Source organism: Plutella xylostella, chromosome 6 (assembly GCF_932276165.1).
Source record: "Plutella xylostella chromosome 6, ilPluXylo3.1, whole genome shotgun sequence".
NCBI classification, from domain to species: Eukaryota; Metazoa; Arthropoda; class Insecta; order Lepidoptera; family Plutellidae; genus Plutella; species Plutella xylostella.
The window spans coordinates 6,810,539-6,826,257 of NC_063986.1; the positions used below are offsets into that span (position 1 = coordinate 6,810,539).

The 15,719-nt window shown below is 37.7% G+C and overlaps 2 protein-coding genes across 2 annotated transcripts; one reads left to right on the forward strand and one right to left on the reverse strand.

The window, feature by feature from the left end:
• The first annotated feature begins 823 nt into the window (after nt 1-823).
• Nucleotides 824-9,961, forward strand: LOC105397381 (transmembrane and ubiquitin-like domain-containing protein 2). Its single transcript, XM_048621837.1, has 10 exons — nt 824-1,026; nt 1,319-1,499; nt 2,071-2,139; nt 2,576-2,707; nt 3,105-3,267; nt 4,963-5,093; nt 5,860-6,142; nt 6,536-6,689; nt 7,973-8,091; nt 8,546-9,961. The coding sequence occupies exons 2-10, from the start codon at nt 1,325-1,327 to the stop codon at nt 8,688-8,690; spliced, it is 1,371 nt and encodes a 456-aa protein (XP_048477794.1). The 5' UTR covers nt 824-1,026; nt 1,319-1,324; the 3' UTR covers nt 8,691-9,961.
• Nucleotides 9,962-13,009: 3,048 nt separating this feature from the next.
• Nucleotides 13,010-14,313, reverse strand: LOC105382446 (60S ribosomal protein L15; the record flags this gene model as incomplete). The annotated part of the gene is given in 4 exon segments (NM_001309080.1): nt 13,010-13,295; nt 13,490-13,600; nt 13,882-14,018; nt 14,121-14,313. Coding segments are annotated over 4 exon segments (615 nt in total). The 3' UTR covers nt 13,010-13,100.
• Between the last annotated feature and the right edge of the window lie 1,406 nt (nt 14,314-15,719).

A 15,719-nucleotide genomic window follows, 5' to 3' on the forward strand; every position in this document is an offset into this window, starting at 1 on the left:
ACTGAAATATAAATTCTATAAAAATCCTTAAAATAACAAAAATATTGTTGTTATATAACTTTTATTTAGAGTTGCGTTAATTTAATACTTTTCTAGCCTATAATTTTAATCTAAAAATAAATATGTACGCGCAATATTTAATATTATGGAATTGATGAGCCATCAAATAATTTTATACTTATGCAGTTTTTCATAGAAAGAAACGATAGCATACTATCTCTGTTTCGAATATATATGTTTCTCTATCACCCATTTCCTCCATCGAGTCATTTCTGTACTTATTATTTCCTATAAAAGATTAATAATAATTTCATTTTATAGTATTATTTCTTAATAAAATAATTAAATAAATAAGGGAATTTTTCACTATTTCAAAATTACGCATTGTTTTAAGAAATTTCTGACGCAACTTTCGTTGAGATGAGATGAGATCACATCAAGGAACTTCTCTAGAAGGATCTCATGGTCTGACTAGTGGTTAGGAAGGTAGGTACCTAATTTCTTATGGGTCTGACCTGAGGAGGTCTGACAAAGGATGAGATTCAAAATTCAAATTCAAAATTCAAAATAAATAAAAGATAAATGGATCTTTGAATATTTTCTGTATTATGTAATTTACTTATTTAATCTATAATGCAGATGTTGTAGTTAGAAGTAGGTAAATTCCTATTATAAGGTCAAATTTTATTCGTGATCGACCTAAGGTCGTGTTATCGTTATTATTCTGAGCAATACAATATTTGAGTAAAGCGCTCGCGCGCTTTATTCACTTTTGAACGGGGTAGCTGTCAATGTCAATTGTAACCAAATGTCATGTTTCCTAATCTTTCTCCGATTGCGATTGAGTTGGTTTTTGGTTTGGTTGACAGAATTTATTTACGTTTTATAAAAGTAAAGATTTCAGATTTCATGAAAATTATCGTACCTAATTGAATGTTCATCTACTTTTCTTCTTGTAAAAGTGTCCTATTGACAATTTAATCGCAGTGTATATTCAAATCCTTTTGTGTGTATGCGGAAATTGATGTAAGTTGAGAATGAACGTTGTATTATTTTTATCATCACCTATCATTACGATATTATGTAGTTACAGAATTATATCATCCCAAGCATTGGTAGAAAATCATCAAATTGCCCTTCTACTTGACATTGGAGTTTCAGGTGTACATTTGAGAAGACATAAAATATTCCTTTTGACCATAGAATCTGGTTGACCTTGACTGCAGATGTAGTGTTGTGAAGGCTACTGAAGCTGTAGGTTGCCATCACATCCAAATTTTATCTCAAATGTTGTTCTATGATTATCTATGGTTTGCAGGCCAGGATGCCGCTGATAGAAGGTGTGGGCGATGAGGTGGTGCAGTTTGTGGGGACAGTTGTGGTGATGGCGGTGGCGGCGCTGGCCTGGTGGTCCACGAGCGCGCGCCCCGACCGCTACCGCACCGTGCTGCTGATGCGCTCGCGAGCCCCACACCCACTCACTGTTAGCATTCGAACACGTGAGTTCATGGTTCTCATTTATTGACATTATTTTTTATGCAATAGGAATGGTTACAATATTGTACAGAATTATTGAAATATACACATGTTACTGCCCAAAAACTGCTATTACTAATACACACACTACCTTTTTCATTGAAAGATATAGGATGTTTTAGCTATTGAACTGTTTTGTCCCTCTCTGCCAAAGAACAATATGTTCTTAAGCTTAACAGTTTCATAGCTAAAGCATCCTATAACTTTTCATTGAATAAGAGGGTTACACTTTTGCCTTTTGCATAGTAGTTTTGAGTTTATTTTACAGTTATTACAAGCAAGCAATGTTTACCATCTAAAATAGTTTACTTTCCTACTCAAGTATCTAATGTTCTGAATCATGTCAATTTTAACATTAATGTATATTTTACAATCAACTTATTAGTAAATTTACTAACAAGAAATAGCATTATAAAGTATGTTTACTGTGAGTGCATCAGATAAGTTGGTCTCACTGCACAGTGTTGTGTCAATGGCTGACTTCAGGGACAACAGAAGTTTCTTACAATAACATATTGTTACATTCTTTCACAGGGCCTGGGCTTGTGGGCGTGGGAACACAGAGCAATGTCTCAACTCAATCTACAGCCACAGATCCTATGGGTATGTAGAGTGTAAAAATATAAATATTGGGCTTCCATATAAGCACTGTAATATTAATGTCCGCCAATTTAAGTTTGACTGGTTGAAATTACTTTTGACAGTAAATCTGCAAATTTTTACCTACTTTATATATAACTTTAAGATTATGTAAACAATAAAGTTTGTGTAAAAGGGATTAATTTGCACAACTTGACAGGTTATTGCTCTTTTATCAGCTTGTACTAACAAACCTTTAGCAGGGTCAGAAATTTATGTTCCCTGTATACTTCTACAGATACAAACATTGCGGATACAGATACAAGCATTGAGGAATAACACCAGAAACTGAATTCCACAAGACTTTGTATTTTGTGTATAATATTACTTAATTCACTTTTACTAACATAATTTATGACAAAGATGATTCTTGTAAATAATTTATTGTAAATATTTTTAGATACTGATGATGTTGATGAGGCAACAGGAGACAGAACTAGAGTGATACCGCTACAAGAAATGGACAGCATAGTTGATGCTGACATGGCAATGATCAATCATCATAGACTGCACTTCTATAGAAGAGTTGACAGTGAGTATACTATGTTGCTTTATCTTGGATATATAGGTGTTTTCGTCTACCTAAACCAAACATCTCACTGCACATGCTTGATTTTGCGAAAGTAATAGAAAAAAGTTCAGAGTACATATTGCACCCTTGAAGTCTTAACTACTTTCCTAAGCTTGGACCATTTCCCACCACGCTCCCTGGTCTACTGTGGATTGGTGGGCTCACACTTCTAGATGTGCGGATTTCCTAACGATGTTTTCCTTTACTGTAAGAGCATGTGGTATAAATATAATTTTACTTTAATTCAGTATTCCTACATAATTCATTGATGATTCAAACCCACCTCACAAAGAAAGTCACCACGGCGGTACAGAACGGTATTTTTACTTATGTACCTAACTGTACACATTACTTACAGCGGCGCTATCAGTGGCCCTGGAGAGCGGGTCGGAGTCGGGGTCGGAGAGCGAGGGCGCGGACGAGGAGGCGGCGCGCGCGCAGGTGCGCGAGATGGACAGCATCGTGAGCGCCATGGAGGGCGACGCGCAGCCCGCCCGCGCAAGTGAGTTGGACTCTAGGTGATAGGGTGTAAGGTGTAGTTTTCTACAAGCGTCGACTGAGAGCGGTAGTCTTAAGGCCGTATATAGAAAGAAAGCTGGATAAGCGCTTGCTTTTCCATACATTGTACAACCAGCGATGTTAACCACGGGAAACTATCCATATCCAGTAAGTAAGTATTGATAAGTTTTCAGCTTTCTTTCTGTATACGGCCTATATAAGCCCAGTCGTACGCAATCGCACTATATTTGGGCTTGTATTGAGTGGATGTGCCTTTTTGACACGCAGCATATTGTTCATTGTTTTGTACTGGTACATTCTATTTTTACAATATAGCTATAATTTTTTTTTGTTTAATTTTATTATTACTTAAGTTCTTTTTATATACAGGGTTATTGGTAAGTAGACCTGATCCTTTCAGGAGGTGATAGAGGAAGGCATTTCCAGTCGATTGAACCCAATAATGCATTATCCTAAACTTAACCATTTCTAAGATATTTAATTTTTAAGGTTTTTTTTCATTTTTTGCCAAAATGTTATGCTTAAAACCGAAAATAAAAACAACTAGCCATATTTTAATATTTTTTTTGGTTGTTTTGCATAAGTAACACCTTAATAAACTAATTAAAATAATTAAATGTGCATTATTCAACTTAAATTAGACACAATAACTCAAAATAGATACACATTTGAATTAAATATTCAAAACGCAAAAACAAATAAACTCAATTAAAAAATAATTTCATATGACATTTTTTTGTGCACTTCAGCTTAAAAACATGGTCAACTAATAAGCTTTCAAATAAGATATTTCAATATCAAATCGATTTTGGTATCACCAAGATATGGTCAAAACAACCAGCAAAGACGGACCAAATTCAACAGGAAAACTACCAAAATTAGCTTAATTTAAAGGTAAAAAGTGTGATTGTTTTCAGTCCTATTGACTTTAGTATGGAAACCCCTGTTGAGTTTTCGCCGCTTTCTCTGGTTGTTTTAGCCATATCTTGGTGATACCTTAATCGATTTGATATTGAATTATGTTTTTTGAAAGATTATTAGTTGACCATGTTTTTAAGCTGAAGTGCACAAAAAAATGTCATATGAAATTCTTTTTTAATTTAATTTATATGTTTTTGCGTTTTGAATATTTTTTTAAAATGTTAAACTATTTTGAGGTATTGTGTAAAATTTAAGACGAATAATGCACATTTGATTATTTTAATTAGTTTATTAAGGTGTTAATTACACAAAACAACTACAAATAATTTTGAAATATGGCTAGTTGTTTTTATTTTCAGTTTTAAGCATAAAATTTTGGCAAAAAATTAAAAAAACCTTAAATATTAAATAAATATCTTAGAAATGGTTAAGTTTCGGATAATGCATTATTGGGTTCAATCGACTGGAAATGCCTTCCTCTATCACCTCCTGAAAGGATCAGGTCTACTTGCCAATAACCCTGTATACTTAGCTGTTTTTGAAAGTTAATGTATTTTTGTTTTTTTTTCTTTTTTTTTGCTGTGTGTCAAATAAATGATTTCTATTCTATTCTATTCTATACATGGGGTGTATGAGAAACTTGCATCGTGCCGATTCGGAGGTTTGTGTACATGCCGTTAGCTTTGGTTTAATGGATGAAGCAGCACTATGCTATTTTTACCGCGGGAAGCCTTTATTAGCGTTGGGAAGGCCGTATGCCGTATGTAACACACTAGTGTCCTGGAGAGCGGGTCGGAGTCGGGGTCGGAGAGCGAGGGCGCGGACGAGGAGGCGGCGCGCGCGCAGGTGCGCGAGATGGACAGCATCGTGAGCGCCATGGAGGGCGACGCGCAGCCCGCCCGCGCAAGTGAGTTGGACTCTAGGTGTGAAGTGCCATTTTGAACGAGTGTCGGCGATGCACGGAATAGCACCTTTTAAAAACACACACTCACGCCTTGTACTAAAGTACTCCCTTGCGGGGTAGGCAGAGGTGCATTGCTGCACCCACTTTTCGCCAGAGTGTTTGTTAGTCCCAATGTAATAGGGGGCGGGCCTATTGCCATTTTACGGGCACATCCAAGACCCGAGAACAAATATCTGTGATTAAACAAATATCTGCCCCAGCCCGGAATCGAACCCGGGACCATCGGTTCAGTAGTCAGGGTCACTAACCACTACGCCATTCGGGCGTCAATAGCACCTTTTATTTAAAGCTGTGTTATGGATAAATCATGAAGTCGCCGCAAACTACCTACATAGCTTGACTTGGCTATGACCGGTTAAGAAAGCAATGGGTCAATCAAATTGGGATTATTCTCCTTTATATGAAAATATTCTAGAAATCATTAGCAATTGATTTTTTATTAGATTAGAAATTTTGAATTAGGTAGCTATTTTTTATACATATTTAAATCGACTTACTAATTAATTCTATCTTCTACTGTGGATTTCATTATCAACCAGCAGAACAAGGCTGTGTCTTACAAAAGTAAACATGACTACCACAGACACTCCTACAATAGTAAAGTCGCTAATCTAATCACTGCACACACAGCCATGTTTGTGCAATGAAGTAATCTGTGTCGTAGAGATTAATTTATGAAACACCATATTTATTCAAGCTCTATTTACAGTTTCAGAAAGCCGATCCAATGACGTCATAACATCTATGAAAGGGGAACCCCAAAAGAAAAACCAAACTGACTCAGCATCTGCTAATGTGACTAGTTCCGTGGATGAAGCTTCAGCTGTCAGTAACGAGAGTAATACAAACACATCTGAGGGTGCTGAGAATGCCACAGAGTCCTCGCAAGAAACTGGAGACGCCAGAAAGATACTCATCAAACTGAAATACTTGAATGATACCTTGAAAGAGGTGGATGGGAGTTTGGACGAACTATTGAAGGATTTTAAATGGTGAGAATTAGAGATATTATTATATAACTTTAGCTATATTTGTATTTAAGGCTGCGTAGGCAAACTCGCACGTTACACGCGTAATGTTGCAAATTGCGTAGATTGTGAACAATCGGCATACTAAACCTTTAACCGCTAACATAACAGTTGGCCCACTGGCGATGCAGCTTTAAAATAAAATGAGTGTATTTTAATAAGAGGATGATGTCCGAAGGTACCGCATGGCAAAGAAATACGATCTCTTTGTTGTTGTTGATTGCATTGAGAATATAATTCATTCCATATTCTGTGTTGTAGATAGATAGAATATTCTTTATTTGTACACACACATAAAATAAACTATGTATATCACTTCGTTATCTGTGTGTAAAATAAATGTTTCTTCATCCCCAGGCGTCACTTCGCGACAGAGCTCACAGCCTCGTGTCGGGTGCGTCTAATCTTCAACGGGCGAGTCCTGGCCGACGACGCGTCGACGCTGCGCGCCTGCGGGCTGCACCACCGCGCCGTCGTGCACTGTCTGGTGCACCCCAGCAACAACACACAGGTGAGGGGGTGTAAGATGATATAACTATAGTTTATTTGTTATAACCATAGAATAACGAGTACTCGTTATTCTATGGTTATAACAAATGAGCAATCGCACTTTACGCATATTGACAGTGTGAGCAATAGCAACGTAGTAAAACATTTTCAGTAATCATTTGTTAAAAAAATAACATAGTAATGACATACAGTTTGTGAGTTTGTCAAGGTACAAAAGTGAATAGATAGGTACTTATGAAGCGGATTACACTCTTTTGTATTGTCTGTTCTTTATTGTTGACTTACGTAAGGTACCTACATACGCACGGTGCTATTGACTTGCACCGAACATTTATCTTTCATTTGGGGTCACCACCTCCGTCTGATTAATTCATAAACTGAGGAGTCAAAGCGTTATAATGAAAGTGTATCTTAGACAGACTATGCAGTTGCGGAAGCCTCCAGACAACGTCACACCTTATAGAGTGTCCTAATGCCCCAAAATGCAGTCAAGGAGACCTGATGAAGGCCAATGATCTCGCAATAAGAGTAGCAAAACACTGGAGGAAGTTAGCTTAGTGCATTTTACACGATAGAAGAAGATCTTAGACAGGCATCTTCCCTGCTAACAATACCTAGGTGAGGTAATGGTGAGGTTAGGTATTTATTATACAGGGTTATTGGTAAGTAGACCTGATCCTTTCAGGAGGTGATAGAGAAAGGCATTTCCAGTCGATTGAACCCTATAAAGCATTATCCGAAACATAACCATTTTAAAAATATTAGATTATTTAAGAATTTTTCTGTGCACTTCAGCTTAAAAACATTGTCAACTTATAAGCTTTCAAATAAGATAAACACAAAAAAAAAACACGCACTCACGCCTTGTACTCCCTTGCGGGGTAGGCAGAGGTGCATTGCTGCACCCACTTTTCGCCAGAGTGTTATGTTAGTCCCAATGTAATAGGGGGCGGGCCTATTGCCATTTTACGGGCACATCCAAGACCCGAGAACAAATATCTGTGTTTAAACAAATATCTGCCCCAGCCGGGAATCAAACCCGGGACCATCGGCTCAGTAGTCAGGGTTACTAACCACTACGCCATTCGGTCGTCAAATAAGATAATTCAATATCAAATCAATTTAGGTATCACCAAGATATGGCCACAACAACCAGATAAAGCGGAGAAAACTCAACAGGGGTTGCCATACTAAAGTCAACAGGACTGAAAAAAATCACACTTTTACCTTTAAATTGGGCTAATTTTGTTAGTTTATCATTTATAATGATCACAATGGTTGCAGCGCGTGATCCGCGATGAAGGAGTGCTGGCCGCGCCGGGCGCGCCGGAGCGCACGTGGGACCTCGAGAACATACTCATGACGCTCGTGTCCGTCGCGCTCACCGTCGTCTGGTTCTTCAGGTATGTACCAGTGTATACAGGGTGTTGTAACAAGGGTATACTAAGCCGAAACCTATATTTGCAGCATGCTATATCTAAGCCCGAAAATGAAATCAGAATTTCAAAATTCGTGAAAAATTTATTCATGAAATCTTGATCCAAAATGGCTACTGAATATTTTTGTATATAATGGAATACGGTGGTCGTTTCCGTCCTCGCCAGAGCTGTTGGCTAATAGAAACAAGCCCACCTACGACATGGTTACACTAGTAACCATGTATCTTAGTGGCCATTATGAGCATTTTGCATTTATGAGAGAATTATATCAAAGAATTCGCAGCTCGTCGTTGCCCCCAGACTAATAGAGGCCGGGTTTTGATTGCCCTGCGGCTAAACGCCTATTACGTTCTAGATTCTTGAATTGTATACGACCACATAAATATACATACGTCTTACCACCACTCTCTCTTTCCAGATGCGAATACTCCAACATGTTCACGGCGAGCGCGAGCGTGGCCCTATTCGGCCTGACGGTGTTCTATTCAGTCGCCATATTCGGTCTGTACCTCTCCGACACATTCCACTTCGACAGGCGGCCGCAGCCGGTGCCGGCCAACTGAGCGCGCGCGCGGCGCCGCCCCGCGCCCGTCGCCGTCAACTGATCCTTGTTTGTGGGCATGCTTATACTCGTGTTTGTGAGGCTGGAGGGCCTCCGTACTAACCACTTCTTTTTGTAGGTGAGGAGTTGCGGCTTTTGCGTAGTGTGATGGGGGTCTTTTGGCTTGTGTGTCGTGGGTAAAGCGTTTGGATAAATTTTGGCAATTACTGTATGGGTATTTCAATCATAAAGCTACAAAATTCAGTTTCCATTCTAGCGTTGCAAAAATAATTTGCTATAAGTTTCGTCTAGAGCTGAATTTATGAATGCTGTATCTTTCGTAATTGTGTATCACCCTATAGACAGGGATTGGTCACCTTTATTTTGAAGCTAGACTGAAAATTTTATGGGTACCCGCCCCGTGACCGTCATGCTATCAGGATACTATTTCCAGTGTATCCGTTTTGTAAACCCAGAAAGTAACTAAACTGGCAACACAATCCTGCTATCTGGAGGCGTGATCATGAGTGGACCCTTTTAAGCTCAATTTTTACAAAAAAAGCCTTTCCAGAAGGCTTAAATATTTAAATTAAAATTAATAAAATTACTGTGATAAAGTGAAATACCCTGAAAATGGGTTTGGGTCACACGCCAAAAGATCCTTATAGCACTGCACTGTGGTGATACACTGGCAAAACTTTCGATACGTCTATGCTGATCCGAGAATGGTTAGAAAACTGTCAGAATGGCTGTTGAATCCGCATTTGAGTCAATATCTACCTCCTGACGGCTATTCAGTTTGCTAGTGCATCACTAGCTATAAGATATGTTTCTAGTACTGATTTATTCCATTAAACTGCTGTTATTGATAAGTTTAAACTTGACAGCAGTTTACTTGGAAAAGTAACATGAGTATAAGCGATCCCACGGGAGAAGAAAATTGAGTTAATAATGCTGGACATGTTTACTTGCTTTTTTCTTTAACTTGATGTATAATCATTATCATTAGAGATTTCATGTAGGTAGCACAAACTACTTAACTTATCTCTGAACTTATCATAGACTTTCATCATAAAATACTTTAGATCATGATTATATGTAATACTATTTCAAATTCATCATTTATATATTTTAGCTATAACTACATGTTAACTTAAGGAAGTATTTACAAAAATAAATACAACATTAATTTTACACGTAACTATAATTACATGACAAGTTGCAATAATAATTATGTACCTAGTTACTGCACTAAGGTTTTTAGTCATAAAATCAATCAATATTTAGAAACTGCCTGACTAAATTAGAAGAAGATTAGATGTTCCAGAATAATAGATACAGTTCTAAGTTCCTGTTTCACAATGTCTGGACAAATTACCCGCGCGAATTCGGATACTATATCCTGAAGATGAAACTTATTTCAAAAGATCTATTGAAAATATGTATTATTAAATAACAGCTCACGATTCAGACGTGAAACAGCGGGCTAAAGACCTGCGTAAGGAACCTACCTAGAGTTCCGCAGAGATAATAGTTCTGAATACAAATTTAAAATTAACGCGTAGGTAAAATGTAACTTCTAGGAAATACTTTGGTGTATTCTCAATATTACTTGTTCTATTGTAGGTATACTATTAATACTATAACAAAAAAAGGTGAATATTCCGGCACCATTGGCTTGATCAAAAGCTAAACTTTTATAATGAACACGAGAAGAAAATTTCGTTTCAATATATTACTTGGGAATAAACACATTATTATAATGTCTGACCCGGCGGAGCGAATTTTAGTTAAATACATTTAGTACTTTGTCTTGGAATTCGTTTACTGGCCTGGTTTATGTACCCGTCCAAAACTGCCCCAAGTTGATCAGAAATACATAGATAATTTTGGCTTTAATTTCTTTTACTGGTAGGTAATATGCAAGGAATCTTGCAACGTGTTCAAGCGAATCATTGAATGAAAAGTCGATTTGATTATAAATAATCAGTCATTCAACAGTGATGTTGATGCCGCAGACTTATTGGGAAATTAGAATTATGTAAAAATAAATTTAAGGTAGGTGTGATTGTCTCAGATAATTTAATCATTTAGCTGTATATAGAAAAGTTTTGTATTTATTTAGAAATTTAAGTTAAAATTGAGTAAGTAGGTATGTATACTATGAAAATTTATGTCAAAGCTTTTTTATGTATTTGAGCTAATCCTATTTAAGTTTCACTTTACAAACTGATAGAAAATTGCTGGTAGTAAATAACAAATAAATCATCATAAGTACCTACTATTTAGTATTTACTATCTAACATGAAGTAGATCCTTTCCTTATTGCTACGAATCTTAAATCATTTATTGTTATTTACTTTTTAAGGTTAATATAATTATTTTAAATAAACATTTGATCTTAATATATTTGTGTTTCAAATCAAGCAACCCCTTTTCCCCACCATGGGAAGTTGAAACGATAGAGGTAAATATACTATGTATGGTTGATACTTGATATAAAGAAACAATATGAAAATGGCGGCCTTAACATGCTTGATAGGAGCGATTGGTGCAATACAAATACAACATGTATTCTGCCTTAAATTGCATGTCCCAGCAGCAGAGTGTATATCTGTCCAATAAGATTCCTATTGGCAAAAATGGCTTCTCCACTCCATTGGCATGAGTGCCCTACGAGTATGGGAAATGAGCAACGGTTCTGTGGAAGTGAGAGCCCCAACAGCTGTGATACCTGTCAGGACAACAGGAAGAGGTGACCGGGGCATTAGCTTCAGCGGCTAATCTAGGATGAGCATGAGCGATATAATGGGTTCAAACTAAGTTCTCGATTTTAGTCCTACTCGTTCATAGTCGGCAGTCATACCCCGAATCCCTTCAGGTCCATAATGTCCCTTTCCCAAAATGTCTCCTGGTTTCATAATGTCCCCTGATTCCGAAATTGGTAAAAATTAAAGCACTATTTTTTATTCTCATGATAATTACTTAGCACAAAAGGTAAACAATCTTAGTGTGTCTTTTTATTTGTATTATTCAGACTATTATTAGGGTAGGGGACAACTGCCTGCTGAGAAGCGAAGGCAATAATGAGAAATGCTATCATGTTCACATTGTTATGCCTAGAAGTCTATAAGCCGGGTGTGTGGCCAGCATGCTTCCTGTAGCTTCTATAAACCTCCACTATTAACCAAATCAATAAATGTAAATAAAATCCAGCAATAAACTATGATATGTTTATTAAATAGAGATCATGTTATAATATATAAATAGAACTTAAATAAATCACTTATGGTCGTACGAAGCTTCGTAGTGAGCAGCATTCTCAAATATCTGTAAAAGAGAATGTCACATTAGTTTTGTCGTTTTGGTAGTGTTTATTCAAGTTTAGCTTTTTTCATTTTGTGCCTTGCCGGATTGGGGCTTATTGAAAATGTGAATAACAATATCCTCACCTAGACAAGAAATTTAATATTTCCAAACTTGTTATCTTATTAACACAATTAGTATTTTAATAAGGGAAAGAAACAACTTTGGATAAAATATAACTAATCATGAAGGAATATTTACCTAAAAGTGGGATTCCTACTGCTCCAGTAAATAGCATTTCTCGATCGATTTTTGCGCTTTTTTCAGTAGTAGACACATCTGTAAAAGAAAATAACAATTTGTATTAGTACCAACTCCGCATTGTGGTCTCATATGATTTTGCTTACATAATTATTAGATTTTTATGTGCCTTGCCGGATTGGGGCGTATTGAAAATGTAATTAACAATATCCTCACCTAGACAAGAAATTTAATATTTCCAAACTTGTTATTTTATTAATACAAATGTATTTTAATAAGTAACAGAAACAACTTTGGATATCTTATGTGGATACTAAAATACTGTGTTTATGGTTTTAAATAATTACCTGGATTAAGTTGGATATGACGACAGCAGCATAATGTCCCGATCTGAAAAAATAATATACAACAAATCAGTATTTGTAGAGGAAGTATGTAGTGTAATGTTATGTTTCATACTAAAGGTGTGTCAGCCATCCAAGGAAGTTTTAAATGCGTGGTAATCATGGTTGCGCATCATTAGGCATTGTATCATCATTCAAAGTATGTAGAAATTTAAATAAAGCGTAGGTATAATGAGTTTGTTTATATGCTCACCTTTAAATGTGTAGACTGTAGAGTTCGACGGTGTCTTCAGATTCCTGATAAAAAAAAGATGCATTAAAAAACGGCACTAACACCAATAATTGCAAAATAAAATTAACGAGAATATTACTTACATTTCCAAACTTTCAACTACATATAAATGTCTTTAAATTCAATAAAAACCCTAAGTTAGAAGATAGTTTTTATTAGCCTTTGGCTTTCCATTTGTAAATAATCAATAAGAGCAAATAGAAAGTCATAGACAGTCCGTAGTCTATGCTTATCGCTTGCGGCGCAGCTGCAGGGTGTTCTTCCTGATCCAGGCGGCGCGGCGGGAGCCTCCGGTGGTCTGGGAGAAGCGGTGGCCCTTGCCGAGACCTCGGGAGCTGCGGCCAGCAGATGTGAGACCACGGTTTTCACGGTGCTTGTGAACGGCGTTCACGATCCAGTTGATCTTAGGATCGCGGCGGATAGCCTGTGAAGTAAAATATGTTGAATTGAATTGCTGTGGTTTTCATGGTGGTATTGTGAAGAGGAGAATGTAGGAATCAGAAAAAAAATTGGTAGGTCTTGTATCAACACAAACACTCAGAATGGTGCATGACATAAAATCATCATAGTAATATTAAATTGATGAAATACATAAGGCAAGTATTTTAGAATAATTACCTTGTGTGAAGGATCAACAAGGATGACTTCAAAGTATTTGTAGGAAGAGTCCTGGGCAACCCAGTATGAGTTCAGGACACGGAGACCTCCACAACGACGACCAACACGTTCCTGAAAGAAACATATGGAAAGAATTAATATTGAGACACAATAACAGTAAATGAGTAAAATGTTATGCAGTGTATCAGATATAAAAAGGTAGGTCTTGAATCAACACAATCTTTCAGAATGGTGCATGACATGAAATCATCATTAAATTCAGTAAGTATCAAAAGATAACCCAACACTGTTGTGTCTCTCCTCGCCTATTTACAGTTAGGTAGTATAGGTTATCTTGAGCACCAGGCATTATAAATAGCATTAGTAAACAAAAGACCATGTGGTTGCGTTACCTCAGCGATGGACTGCAGGTTGCGTGTGGGCTTCAGCTGGTTGACTCCGTGGCTCTTGGGCTTGCCGTAGGTGGCTCCCTTGGCGACCGGGCGCTTGCGGCCTCCACGGCGCACACGGATTCTGAAGATCACGTAACCTAAAAACAACATTTGTATCAATAATGAGGAAGTATCAACCAGCACTCAGTAAACACAAGAACTATGACTTTTAGGTTAGAATGAGATTATTAGTTTCTCACCTTGCTTGGCACGGAATCCTAGCCTCCTGGCTTTGTCGGGCCTGGTAGGCCTGGGGGAACGGTGCATGCGAGTCAACTGGCGGTACTGCCATACTCTGACGCGAAGGAGGAAACGCATAACATCGCTAAGCTTTTTGCGGTACAATTCCTGAATATACCGGTACGCACCCATCTTGATAACCCTGTGGCAGACCTAGCAACAAAATCAAATGATTGATCAGAAGTCACATCATCGGTCTGGCCACAAATGGAGCGACTTAGAACCCGTGAAGTAAAACATGCTGATATATGAAAACACTGCAAGTTCAAAATTATACATTAATGAATTAATTATCGTAAAATACACAATCACTCAGAAGTAATAACGTTTAAGAATCACTTTTAAGCCCGTAAAATTACATTAAATATAAAGATAGCACTAATATTTAACGATTAAAATAACACGTACGTCTCTTGTGGTCCACAGGCAAATCGGAAAAGAAAACTGACAGAACTGAGAATTTTGACAGTAGAGTGCGTTTCATAGAATATTAGATATGCCGTAATGTTGACTCCCCTGTCTGTCAAGCCTGTAATGTTGCCAACTTAGCTACGTTATAACTAAATCTAACAATTTTTCAATGTCAGGCAGCTACAATATCCTTTTGCTTTGGTTGGACTGACGACCTTAGGTGGGTGGCGGGTAGTGGTTGATTGAGGAAGGCCGAGGACCGAGTGTTGTGGCGCTCCTTGGGAGAGGCCTATGTCCAGCAGTGGATGATTATTGGCTGATGATGATCAAATATCCAATTATCCTGCTCATGTTATTGAGACAGTGGGTAAAAAGGCTTGAGTAAAGAAATATAAGAATTCTTTACATAAATAAATTGCATGAACATAAAATTACCAAAATTTTGGGGAAGATTATTTTCTATTTTGTGGCAACACTAAAAACCAACCATTGCTGCCAACATAACGGCATACATAAAAAAATAACCGATGAAACATGCTCTGTGGCCCAGATCTCAGAACAAGGACGGCTACTAGCTACGAGTCTTAAGGTGCCGACACATTAGCGGACGCGGCTAAAGCTGCGTACAGACCAGGCAAACAAACGCCAACGAACGGGTTTCGTTAACCTTCGTTGCTGCAATCTGCCCTGTATTATGTATGATAAATATCCATCGCTGGGCGTTCGTTGGGCGTTCGCTGGGTCGGTCTGTACGCACTTAATAGGCGCGGCGCATAGCAGACTACTGAGCAAATAGGTAAACTACGTTACCAGACTAGCACGGGGCAGCAGCAGTGCGTCCGCATTGTATTACTACGGCGCAATCGGTCCATGATAATAATATTGTGTATTCACATTATCTCATGGTTCTACCAGGCTAAAGGTACTATTCCGTGCATCGCGACAGTCGTCGTCGGCCGCGCGCGACTGTCATTTTGTCCCCTATATGTCTGTCGCAGCAGTGCCATAGATTTTCATAGTCGTGATGCACGGAATGGTACCTTAAGGGACAAGTCACCTTCGCTTCCTCGTCGGACTTTATAGTTCAGCTGTAATTCCAATGAAAAATGAATAAAGTTAATCCGTACAAAGGCTGAGAGTGTAGTCAA